Source organism: Trichomonas vaginalis, chromosome II (assembly GCF_026262505.1).
Source record: "Trichomonas vaginalis G3 chromosome II, whole genome shotgun sequence".
Taxonomy (NCBI): domain Eukaryota; phylum Parabasalia; order Trichomonadida; family Trichomonadidae; genus Trichomonas; species Trichomonas vaginalis.
Window position 1 is genome coordinate 18,542,588 of NC_067204.1, and position 12,565 is coordinate 18,555,152.

General features: G+C 33.7%; 1 protein-coding gene across 1 annotated transcript, besides 1 other annotated feature; it reads right to left on the reverse strand.

Annotated features, from left to right (window-relative positions):
* Positions 1–4,040: 4,040 nt before the first annotated feature.
* Positions 4,041–12,565: part of a mobile genetic element that runs on past the window's edge.
* Positions 10,797–11,333, reverse strand: TVAGG3_0567100 (protein of unknown function, DUF4106 family; the record flags this gene model as incomplete). Its single annotated transcript, XM_051238645.1, has 1 exon — positions 10,797–11,333. One exon carries the CDS (start codon positions 11,331–11,333, stop codon positions 10,797–10,799), a length of 537 nt encoding a protein of 178 aa, XP_051096469.1.

Consider the following 12,565-nt stretch of genomic DNA (forward strand, 5'->3'; position numbering starts at 1 on the left):
AAATATTTTCAGAAAACTTTCTGAATTCTTCTCCGTTGAAAAGTTTCACGTTAATTTATGTATTCATATTTCCTAAACTATCATATATTTATTTTCAACAAGAATTAATATATATTGCAACTCAAATTAATTTTTTTAAAAGATTTTTGACGTTATGTATTTTAAAAGAATTCTCAGAAACATTTATATAAATGATTTTATTTTTGAAGTTTTTGAAGTAAATTACTCGAATGATTCAAATTGGGTATGAAGAATCAGTATTTAGGTTAAGGATCTCGTATGGAGAAAAATCTTCTCCAACTCTAAACTTCAGTTTGGAGCACTTTACAAATTGTAAACTTCAAATGGCAAATATATATATAAATATCAGTCATGTTCCTAATTTAACAAGCTTGTGCTCAAACTTGATATGTAGGAAGTATTAGCATTTAATTTAAGAATTGGCAAATTATATCAAGGAATATTTTTGTAATTTCATGAATAATATAAATGAAAGTAATCAACATAGAAATGCGAAAGCAAACTCCCTTAGGCTAAACTGATTTTATTGGGAAATCAATGAAAAATATTTTAGATTTAATTTTATCGATGATCTAAGAGAGATCATTAATAGATTAGATGAAAACTATAGTAGTTTTATTTCGTATTATCAAATAAAGATTATTTTAAATTGAATATGCATAAAAATCTGTGATATGATATTTGTGGTAGTGACTAATATCTATAGTTGAAATTATAATATAAACTCGCCATAAATGCGATTAGCATTCAAGAAATTTAATTTTAAAACCGTCTATATTCTATTTGCCTGATCTTAATTATAACGGTGGACTGCATTATTAGGTTTGCTTAAGACAAAGTATTTTAATAACTTGTTTTAAGATATGAGAAACAGACACAACTAATTAAAACATTTTCTGTCAGGTGATACAATAATCAATTGATATATTATGCTTTTAGTTATAGAAGAAAAATGCTTTTACAAAAAATATAAATATAAAGATCAATGAGTTAAACATATACACCAGAACCAGAATCTTCTTTCATATCAGAAGAAGATCTATCATTTGATGGTTCTTACAGAAAATGAAATAGACAATAAGTCAAATAAATAACAATGCCAAGAGAACGGCAAATACAATTCCTACAATTTGGCCGCCAGATAATCCTCCCTTAGAAGGAGATGATGTTGGATTTGGTTGTTCTCCTGAAACATATTTTGTCTTCTCAAGTTTAATCTCTTTAGAGAAGACATTTGAAGGTGGTTTGTTCATCGGATTGAGCAGTTCTGATCCGAAGCTTAGCTTCTTCTGAATCTCTAATTTCATCGATTTTAGGAGCTGGTATGGTAAGTTGATATGTTTTGCCATCATCAGCTAGGAGCTTCTTAGAAGATGTACTCGAACCGCTAGAAATTTCTTTAACATTCTTTTCAGGAAGTGGAATATAACTTTGATCTTCATAGAATTTATATTCGAATTTTCCTGTCCTTTCCTCAAAATGCTTGAATTGAATAATAACAATGATTGGCTCTTCTGCTTTATATGCTTCTTTAACTTCAGAATTATCTGGTGATTCTGTTATGTATGGCGACTGTTTAACATCAATCTTTAATGCTTTTTCTGCTTTTTGTCCAGCAGGATCTTTAATAGATAATTTGACTGTGATTTGTTGGTTTATTAGGGATTTCGGATGGAGCTTTGATTGTAAATTGATAAATCCATCATCATTCTTAGTTAACAAAGCAGGTTTTGGTGTTTGAGAGTTAATTTGATACATCGGAGAAGCCTTTGAGGCATATCTTTCTACTCATCAGCTTTAATGAAAGATTGATTATAATGTTCAGCTGAATATTAAACATTTTTTATCAGAATTCATATCTTTAAAATCTGAAATGGTTGGAGGGGCACAAATTATAATATTATCAATTTTTTTTTTCAGAAACAATTGAATGATCAAAATTAAAGCAACAAATATCGGATCATAGTTGGAAGCTTTGATTGTATCGGAATTTGCATTGAATATTTATTTTCAGTAAATTGAACATGTAATTGTATCCAGAAACAGAATCTGGTTTGGAAGTCTGCCTAGCAGCAAGAATCGAATATCCTTGATTTGAACTTGGAAAATCGATTGTGATTGCAAGACAATTGTACAGAAATTTTATAATAAACTTTTCCAGGAGTTTGAATTAAATTAATAGTTGGATTGTCATGTTTGCCAAATATGATTTTAATGAATTCCTCAGATCTTAAATCTGTGGTCACTTGATCTACTGTTTGAGTAGTTGCTATGACGACATGTAAATGTCTTGTAGCGCCACTTACACCACTAACATCTACTGTGATGTATCCTTCCTTGCGTGTAATTTGGTCTTCTGTGAATTTCTTAATTTTCATTATTACCATCAATATCTTGATCTCCAAGAGCAGCTTGGTCATTATCGGTGAAATGTAGTATACTTTTTTGATGGCTGCTGCAGATCCTGTTTCTATCTTGAGCTTGTAACTGCCTGCCTCTCGATTCTGCTTGCTTGACCTTCTCGGTATTGACAATTGAAGCACCGCTGATTTTTGGATAAATTTTGATTTCCTTTTTGAATTCCTCAGATCTTAAATCTGTGGTCACTTGATCTACTGTTTGAGTAGTTGCTATGACGACATGTAAATGTCTTGTAGCGCCACTTACACCACTAACTCTACTGGATGTATCCTTCCTTGCGTGTAATTTGGTCTTCTGTGAATTTCTTAATTTTATCATTATTACCATCATATCTTGATCTCCAAGAGCAGCTTGGTCATTATCGGTGAAAATGTAGTATACTTTTTTGATGGCTGCTGCAGATCCTGTTTCTATCTTGAGCTTGTAACTGCCTGCCTCCTCGATTCTGCTTGCTTGACCTTCATCGGTATTGACAATTGAAGCACCGCTGATTTTTGGATAAATTTTGATTTCCTTTTTGAATTCCTAGATCTTAAATCTGTGGTCACTTGATCTACTGTTTGAGTAGTTGCTATGACACATGTAAATGTCTTGTAGCGCCACTTACACCACTAACATCTACTGTGATGTATCCTTCCTGCGTGTAATTTGGTCTTCTGTGAATTTCTTAATTTTATCATTATTACCAACATATCTTGATCTCCAAGAAGCAGCTTGGTCATTATCGGTGAAAATGTAGTATACTTTTTTGATGGCTGCTGCAGATCCTGTTTCTATCTTGAGCTTGTAACTGCTGCCTCTCTCGATTCCTGCTTGCTTGACCTTCATCGGTATTGACAATTGAAGCACACGCGCTGATTTTTTGGATAAATTTTGATTTCCTTTTTGAATCCTCAAGTCTTAAATCTGTGGTCACTTGATCTACTGTTTGAGTAGTTGCTATGACGACATGTAAATGTCTTGTAGCGCACACTACCACACTAACATCTACTGTGATGTATCCTCCTTGCGTGTATTTGGTCTTCTGTGAATTTCTTAATTTTATCATTATTACCATCAATATCTTGATCTCCAAGAGCAGCTTGGTCATTATCGGTGAATGTAGTATACTTTTTGATGCTGCTGCAGATCCTGTTTCTATCTTGGCTTGTAACTGCCTGCCTCCTCGATTCTGCTTGCTTGACCTTCATCGGTATTGACAATTGAAGCACCGCTGATTTTTGGATAATTTTTGATTTCCTTTTTGAATTCCTCAGATCTTAAATCTGTGGTCACTTGATCTACTGTTTGAGTAGTTGCTATGACGACATGTAATGTCTTGTAGCGCCACTTACACCACTAACATCTACTGTGATGTATCCTTCCTTGCGTGTAATTTGGTCTTCTGTGAATTTCTTAATTTTATCATTATTACCATCAATATCTTGATCTCCAAGAGCAGCTTGGTCATTATCGGTGAAAATGTAGTATACTTTTTTGATGGCTGCTGACAGATCTGTTTCTATCTTGAGCTTGTAACTGCCTGCCTCCTCGATTCTGCTTGCTTGACCTTCATCGGTATTGACAATTGAAGCAACGCTGATTTTTTGGATAAATTTAAAAAAAAAAAAAGGTAGTGGGGCTTCCAGGCGTTGCGCCCTCTAGCCCGAAGATGCTTAGTATAAATAAGTTTTTATTCGAGGGGCTTCCAGGAGCTTTTCACAAATTAATATATGTTTTCATGTTTTGTCACTTTTCTGTCACTTTTCAGGAAAAAACATTTTTATTATTATATATAAATGAATTTTACAAAACCACCGTTACCGTTCTTTGGAAATAAGAGTAGATGTAAAGATATTCTATTGAGAGAACTTAAAGAACTACCGAATGGTCTAACATTTGTAGATTTGTTCGGTGGAAGTTTCTATATATCCCATTTGTGCCAATACAATTATCCAGACTCAAGAGTTATATGCAATGACTTCGACAACTATATGGACCGTCTCAAACTATACCAGACACAAACAATATATTGAAAGAGTTAAAAGAAAAGATACTATAGGTAAGATGGAACGTATACCATTAGATAAGAAAAATATTGTGAGAGAGGTTTTGAAAAAGCAAGAATAATAGACTGGGATAGTATATCTGCTAGACTATTATATAGTGGTTCTATAAGAGTTCATGACATTGAAACACTTATGTCAAAAGTTTTTATATCTTAAACTATACAAATGTTTTCAAAAAGAACATAGAAAATATATTGAGGGTATAGAGTTTTGTGAGATGTCGTTGGACAGAGTGTATGAAAAATATAAAGACAAGGAATGTTTTTTTATAGTGGACCCGCGTCTATCTATAACACATGGGATTTCAATACCAAGTAGACTGGACTTTGAGAGACTCTTTAGAACTTTAGACGTTATACATAACCATCCATGCTTTTACTTTACATCCGATAAAAGTGGTTTGGAAACCGTTATGAGATGGTTAGAGGACATACATGACTAATGAGTTTAGATATGACAAGATAGAAATATGAGAGAGTCCTATAAACCGGAGAAAGTGTCACAACAAAGAAATTTTATTGGTAAGTAAATGTGGTTTGAAATAGGACTACTTGTTTTAGGTTTTTTCCATTGTGGTCATTATTTTTTGACGTGGCAGAAGATATAGAGAATATGAAGATGAACCAATGCCCTGCAAATGTTCATCATTGTACTCGTAAGAGATATTTTTATCTAATATTAAATGGACGCACAGAACTTAGCGAATGCACAGCAACCTGAACAACCAAAACGAGAAAATATTCCATGAAGTTAGAATACAAACTGCAATGGCAAAACTATGGTCAAGTGCCAACAGATGTACAAATGCAAACTGCATGTCAAATGACGCTGCGTTAGGCTTAACCATGGTATGCAAATATGAGATGGAAAGATTTTATACAAACCCTGAAGTGGGATATAACAACTTTATGCAGATGACGCGAACACAGGAGTTGACCCAGAATATGTTTTCTACCAGAGGAGAAACAGAATGTATGAGCTCCAGTTAAAGAATGCTATGGAACTCAACGGAAACGTAAGAGACTAGGCGGACATTAGATTTTTACACGTAGTAAATGGTTTCTTCAGTAGTATTGGAAACTTCTTCAGAAGAGTTGGAAGAGGATATGGAATGGAATAAAATCTGTCGGAAGAGGAGTATGGAACGGTGTCAAAAAATATTGGTAAAAAGTAGGTCAGTTCGTTGGTATTATACCTAAAGACCCTGAACCAGAAGAACAAGCTCCTGTTATACAACAGCCCTGAACCTGCACCACAGTCTAGTTGGCAACCAAATCCAACACCCTCAACCGTATTAAAAATTATATTTTTACCGTTCGATAGTAGTTGTATATAAACTAAGTTCTAAAGTAAAACGCATGGTATATGGAAAGTTATTCTTTTCTTCCATCTTGTGTAAACCATACTGAAAGTCTGAAATACTTCCACTTGGTGGTCGTATACTTTGTAGGTAGGTTTTTCGTAAAAACATTCATCAGACAAAGAAAGAAGAGTTTTGCGCACCAGAAAATGAGCATGAAACAATAATAGCATCTGGGTCGAAAATATTTTCATATGTTCCATTAGGGTTTTCGACTTCATAAAAGTTCGGGTGTATGGATATTCTGCAGGCAATTTAACATCCTCATAAATCTATGACCATGCCAAGTTGTTATATTTTGTAGAAATTAAACGTTTTCTCCAAGGTCTTCTATTTTTATTGAATTTAACAGTTGCATTTTTCCTGCAATAAATAATATCGAGATGGTATTCTCCTTCGTCAATGTTATACTGGTTTGCATATTCGATATAGATATCGTTTATTTTTTCTTGAAAAGCTTGAAGATTGTTTCTAAGTTTACAAGCAAATTCACTTGTAAAAGTTTTCCCTGTTCAAATTTCTCATACATACGTTTTTCTTTGTTATAGTATCGAACTTCAAAGCGACCGTAAATGGGAAACCATGTATGGCTTCTGAAATGAACTTCATTCTACGAAAGCCAATAGCTTTTGTGACGGATGGGTCTCTTAACCATCTTAATGGGTAGTCAAAACGATAGCCTTCATGCTTTAACGGTATCTGTCTCAAACTTTTGACCGAACATTAGTAAAAAGTTCATCTAATGGTTTAGTTGTAGCAACTCTAGAATTTCTTTTTCTATTGAAAGCATATATTTTTATCTAGAATAAAAATGTCAAATGAAACAGCGTCTATGAGAGAACTACAAACACAACGACAACTCATTATGCAAGCTCTAAATAAAGAAACACAACAAACTTTTCAAACTATTCTATATCTAGAGTCATTGAAAGAAGGAACTTAAACTGACATTAAACCCAATGACAGATGAGTTTCTGTTTCAAGACAGTAAGAACCATACTGTCTGTATAAATCAACAAAAGGAACTTTAAACGAGAAACCTATAATGAACTTCTTTTGAAAGCAGATGTTGACAAGCAAAGCTGACAAAGAATATGTATGCAAACAAAAGAATATATTTGGCGCATGGACAGAAAGAACCATACCCACAAAAACATCAACACTAACATCTATGACGTAGATTGAACTTCAAGAAAAGTTAGATGACCAAACCGCGGATAAGAACCATACACATAAATCCTTCACTACTGTTAAAGAGCAGACGACATAATATTGAACTTTGACCTTGTTCAAGTGCACCATTAGAAATCCAAGTACAAGCGTAAAGAATACTCTTAACAATTTTAGATAACAGTTGCAGGAATATCGAGATCATGCCAGAAACTTTGAAGCATATGAACTACACAACAATGTTAGATAAGAAAGCAGACAAACAGAGCTTCAAACATTAAGACAGAAATACTTTCAAACATTATATCCTATAGGTTCTATTTATACGTCAATGAACTCTACCAGACCAGAAGTAGTACTTGGTTTTGGAACTTGGACTCAAATAGTCGACAGGTTTTGTATTGTGCAAACTCTTAAAGGAAACAGGTGGAAGTAAAACGATTTCAGGTGCAAATTTACCTGCACACAGTCACTCATAAATTTAAGACATCTCAAGAGGTGGGCATAGGCATAAATATTGGGATTGGTCAGGAATGACAAAAGGTAAAGGATATGATGTTAAAGACAACGTCTAGTTGCTATAGAATTGTTACTGGAGTAACACTGAGGGAGAGGAAACCATACACATCGCGTTTCAGGAATACACAAACAACGGGACAAAGTAAAGACTACATGCCACCTTCATGACTGTATTCGGCATGGTATAGAAATGCTTAGTCGTCATTTTCAACTTCTTTAGCATATTCGTCAGGAGTTGTCTTATATTTGTTAGGAACTGTCTTTGAAAGTATACCACCTTGACTTTGACAAGTTTGAAACGAGGTCTGACAATAGTAGTTTTATCTTCTGCTTGCAGTCTGTACATTTGCCATGTTTGCCTAAAACTTCATAATATTCTCTTGTATATTTCTTTTCTATTTTTACGAACACGAATGTGAGTACCTGTCGGGTTCCCATTGTTGTCATAGTCAATAGTATTTTCATATGGGTCGCGTTTAGGTATTTCTATTTTTACTTTGTCACCTTTCTGAAGTTTGAAGCCGGCATTCTTTCTTGTTTGTCTCTTTTGACTAAATTATTAAATATATAGTCTTTCTCTAAGTCAGGGTTTTTCATTTCTTCAGGGGAGTGGTTTCCCAAACCTTTTTGTTTACGGCTATTGTAAATATTTAAAACTGTCTCATCTTTGCCATGGAGAAGTGTCTATATTGTCGTCATATGAATTTCATTTACTTCACCACCTTGTGGTTGGTTTAAGTCTCTTAACATTTTTAACAACGTCAATGACACCAAGAGCAGAATGGTTTTTGGTCGACAATGAAATATTGGTTTACATTTTTTGAACGCAGATAGTTTTTAATATCGTCTGATTTGAAAGAACTTTCATAGTCAGATGTCAGTTTTGTTGGATGAACAAGTTTGTATGCTTTGCCTTCTTAAGGTTTGAGAACCTTCTGTCAAAATTTCTTTGACTGTTAACAAACCTTCTATGTCTAAGTCTTCAAATTTCGCACCATTTTTAGTCACAATAGCAAACTTAACTGGTTCGATGTTCCAAACTTTGCTGAATGAAGACTTTTCAAAATGGTAGAAGTAAACATTCAATATGTGAATGGGTCTAGTTTCTTCTTAAGTCCTGACATGTACTTGTTTACTGAGATGAATTTCGTCATCTTTTTATCGGATAAAAAAATATTTTTTTTTAAAATTTACTCAGAAAAATTTTTCTTTGTATATACACCATTCTGTAGTCTAAAAGACTTTTGACATTTGCCAAGAATGTTCGTTTAGACGCTGCATATAACCATATTCTTGACAATATTGTTTATACGAATCGTACAATGACCTTTCATCTAAACACTCAAAAGTCGTTTCATCTATGAACAGTTCATATACACTCTTGTTTGCTTCTAACATGTTTGTCTCTCTTCGGTATGTGGAATTTGTCTTGGATTGAACTTTGAAATATCTAATGTCATGAATATGAGAACAAGTGGTTGTAAAAGTCAGATGTCAAAGTTTCTGCTAAGTCGTCAAAATATTCTGTATCTTGCATATGAGAATCTGACGTTCTGACAACTACATATCTTCTGTCAGAACTTTCTAACTTCATCGGAACAGCATTGTTTGAAACCATAATGAAATTTGCAACATTTTCACAAACTCTTTGGTCTTTATATTTTCTTTCAACAACTCCAACTTTGTCTGTTATAAGACTCTTCAAAGCATCTGAGTTCAAAACTTTGTTGTATCTATACTTTGAAGTTCGTTAACATACTATAAGTTTCATATTCTCTATTGAAGAGTTAAATTTACCGCAGATGTTTTCTAAGTTTGTCATATTAGGGTTCGAATAGCCTCTAACAGTTTGCATAAGATATCTGTAAAGAATGTGTTCTTACCTGTTCCTTGTTTTCCAATTATAATGAGAGCAGTTTCATTTTTAGCACTTGGATGTTGTAAGATGTTTGCAAACCAACATAAGATATACTCATAGACTCTTTTCGTTTCCATTGCATATAATTTCTTTGACATGGTCTAACCAGCTTCTATAACATTTTCTTTCCATTCTACTTGTTCGTATTTATATCCAGTGAAGATAGAATAGAAGTTTGGAGATGGTGTATAGAACTTTATACCACGAACTGAAAAATCTTCAAGTTTTGACAATAAGATATCCCAAGCATCTAACATCTTCATACCAACTTGTACGACTTTTATTTTCTTAAGTTTCTGTCTACATTCTTGTTCAGACACTATTGTTGCTCTTGGTTTGTTAAAGACAACATCCCATTCTTTCATAACATAACATTCTGGGGCAGAGTCGACATAAATGACTAAACGTTTCAAATTCTCGACTGCTTTGTTATAGTCTCTAAATGGACACATATTTCTGAATGCTTGGAAGTCATAAAAATCTGAAACATCTATTCTGTACATTTTTATAAAAATAAAAAAAATATTTTTTTTTATTCTTGACTTTGTTGTTCTTGAGCTATTTGTTGCATTTGTTGTTCTTGAGCTATTTGTTGTTGAAGTTGTTCTTGTAGTACAATACTTTCACCAGTTGCATCTTCCAATTCGAAACTTTCTGCCGTCATTGACAAATACATAGGACATAAAAGTTTTACAGGAACAAAGTTTGCGTCAACTAAGGTTAAGTTAATGTTTGCTAAAGTGTTTGAGTTTACTAAGCTGAAAACTCTGCATTCGAATGAACAATAGGCAAACCAGCAGAGAATGTGTTGTTTATACGCATAAGTATCTTTTGGTCATAAGTAGTTTCTGTCGACATTCGAATAACACTTTGAACCTAAGTTTGAAACAATATATAAAATAGGTGTACTTAAAGTCAATGGAACAGACATTCCTTGTATGACACCTTTTCCTGTTATAGGAAACTGTTGGTAGTAAAAACCAGATATAAGTTTTGTATTATAGCTCATATTGTTTATAGTAAACTCAGTCGGACATCCAAACATAATGAAACCTGCTCTAGTTGCAGCACATGTTACACCCGTACTTAAAGTATTAAATAAGTCAACAAAACCTGTTGGTGGTATATCTGAGTAAGTATCTTCAAAGGAGTATTTTTTACCATTCACAACAACAAAGTCTTCTGGTGTCAAAAGAGCAAAACAGGCTTTAGTCGTCATTGTGTTTAAGGTTAGTTTACAATATCGTCCTTGAGGACTTTGTAAGTTTGTTGTTATAGAATTATATGACTCGGGGTTTTTAGTCGTAATAGTATAAACCATATGTCTTCTGCCATTTACTTAGCAAATAAATTTTAATGAAATGTTGTGGTCGTCAAATATTTTTATAACGTCTGGGAAACTATATTTTAAGTTCAACGTTTCACCTCCTTTCATAACGTATATCTTGTCAATGACATTATATGAAACACCACAGCAACTAATGTCGGGTTCTATTTCTTTGATGTTTATATCGTCTGCCTCTGTCAAAAGTTTCAATAGTTCTTTCAAAACTTCATGAGGTGCAATGACATATGAGTTCACTTTTACAGGGTTGTGTTCGACCAAGTTTAACATTATACCTAAAGCTTGACAAATCTTCTCCTGAGTTTTAAGTTTGTCTTTCAGTTGTTGGTAGTCGTTTCGAATATCTGCAACAGAACTTAAGTCTCTGCTAACTTCAGGATATGTTGGTTGTTCTTTTACAGGAACTATTGTTATACCATCTTCGTCTTCGTATGGTTTCCCCACTTCAACATCTCTGTCTTTGACATTGACAACAACACTTTGACTGTTTGTTTGAGTTGGTGAATTTAACTTCACATCTGCCACCGCCATTAAACCTTTTGAAACACTTACGCTTCTATTTTTCGGAAATGACATTTTACTTAGAATAAAAAGATGGACGTATTTGAGTATCTCTTCGAATTGAAGCAAAACAAAGTTTACACACACAAACAATACAAATACATTGACAGAATAGTTCTTTACACAAACAATGGAAAATGTTATAGAATAGCAGTCTTTGCTGAACCTAAATATTTTCATAAAGCAAAGAAAGTTGGTATAACTGAAATGGTGAAAGTTCTTGAAGCAGACAAAAATATAACTTCAAAACTGACCGATATTTCTAAAGGTAAGTTTATAATACAATATTATGTCAAAACTGGCGTACTGTCAATATTTGACGGAGAGAAGTCAGTTCAAGAACAACTTACTGACCTGCCAAAATCTGCTCGATGGAAGCTGTCGTTATGCCAATCTGAGGAGCCCAGCAGGTTTCATCGAACGAATCTTCAAAAGAGCATCTTCCGTGAAAAGTGCTATTGGTTTTGTAAACTTCTTTGCTTTCAATTCATCTGGACCGTCTCTGTCACCAGTATATTGTATTTGAACTGTACCAACAGTTGAAATACCACCCATAAAGTCTTCTGAGTCAGCAAATGGAATGCCAAGCCAAAAGTTTGAACGGTCTCTATTTGTATATTGAGTTTTTTGACCTCCTGAATGAGTCCATACTTTCACATATGGCATAATAGAACTTTGCATTTCAGGGTTAATGGTTGTTGTGAAGTTGTTGTTAAAGTTCATAGCATCTAATGTCAAGTTGTATGACCTCATATCTTCAACTGTAGAATATTCTTCTCTTGGATAATATTTGCCATCTATGTTTATATGATATTTAATACCGGGTTGTAGAAACAAGAATAGTCATTTATAGTTCGTCTGAACAGTACAAACATAGTATCTGCATGTTTCATTGCAGTTGTTAAGGCAATATCTGTTCTTGCACCTGGGTCAGCACTTTGGTTTCCAACTTCACCTGCAAAGTCTTTGACAGATATTTGGTGTATAGGGAACATAAGTGGAACTGCAATATATTTGGCAGCTAAAGCATTTGAAATATCTGGGTCCAACATATAGACTGCAAGTCTGCTTTCTATTCTCTTGCATTCAAATTTTTCGCATGTGAACTTAACTGGGTCCCAAGCATCTCCAGCAGCATTGAAATAATAGTTTACTTCAGTGTTGAGGTTTGAGAAACCAAAGTCTAAGTCAACTTTGTCTTT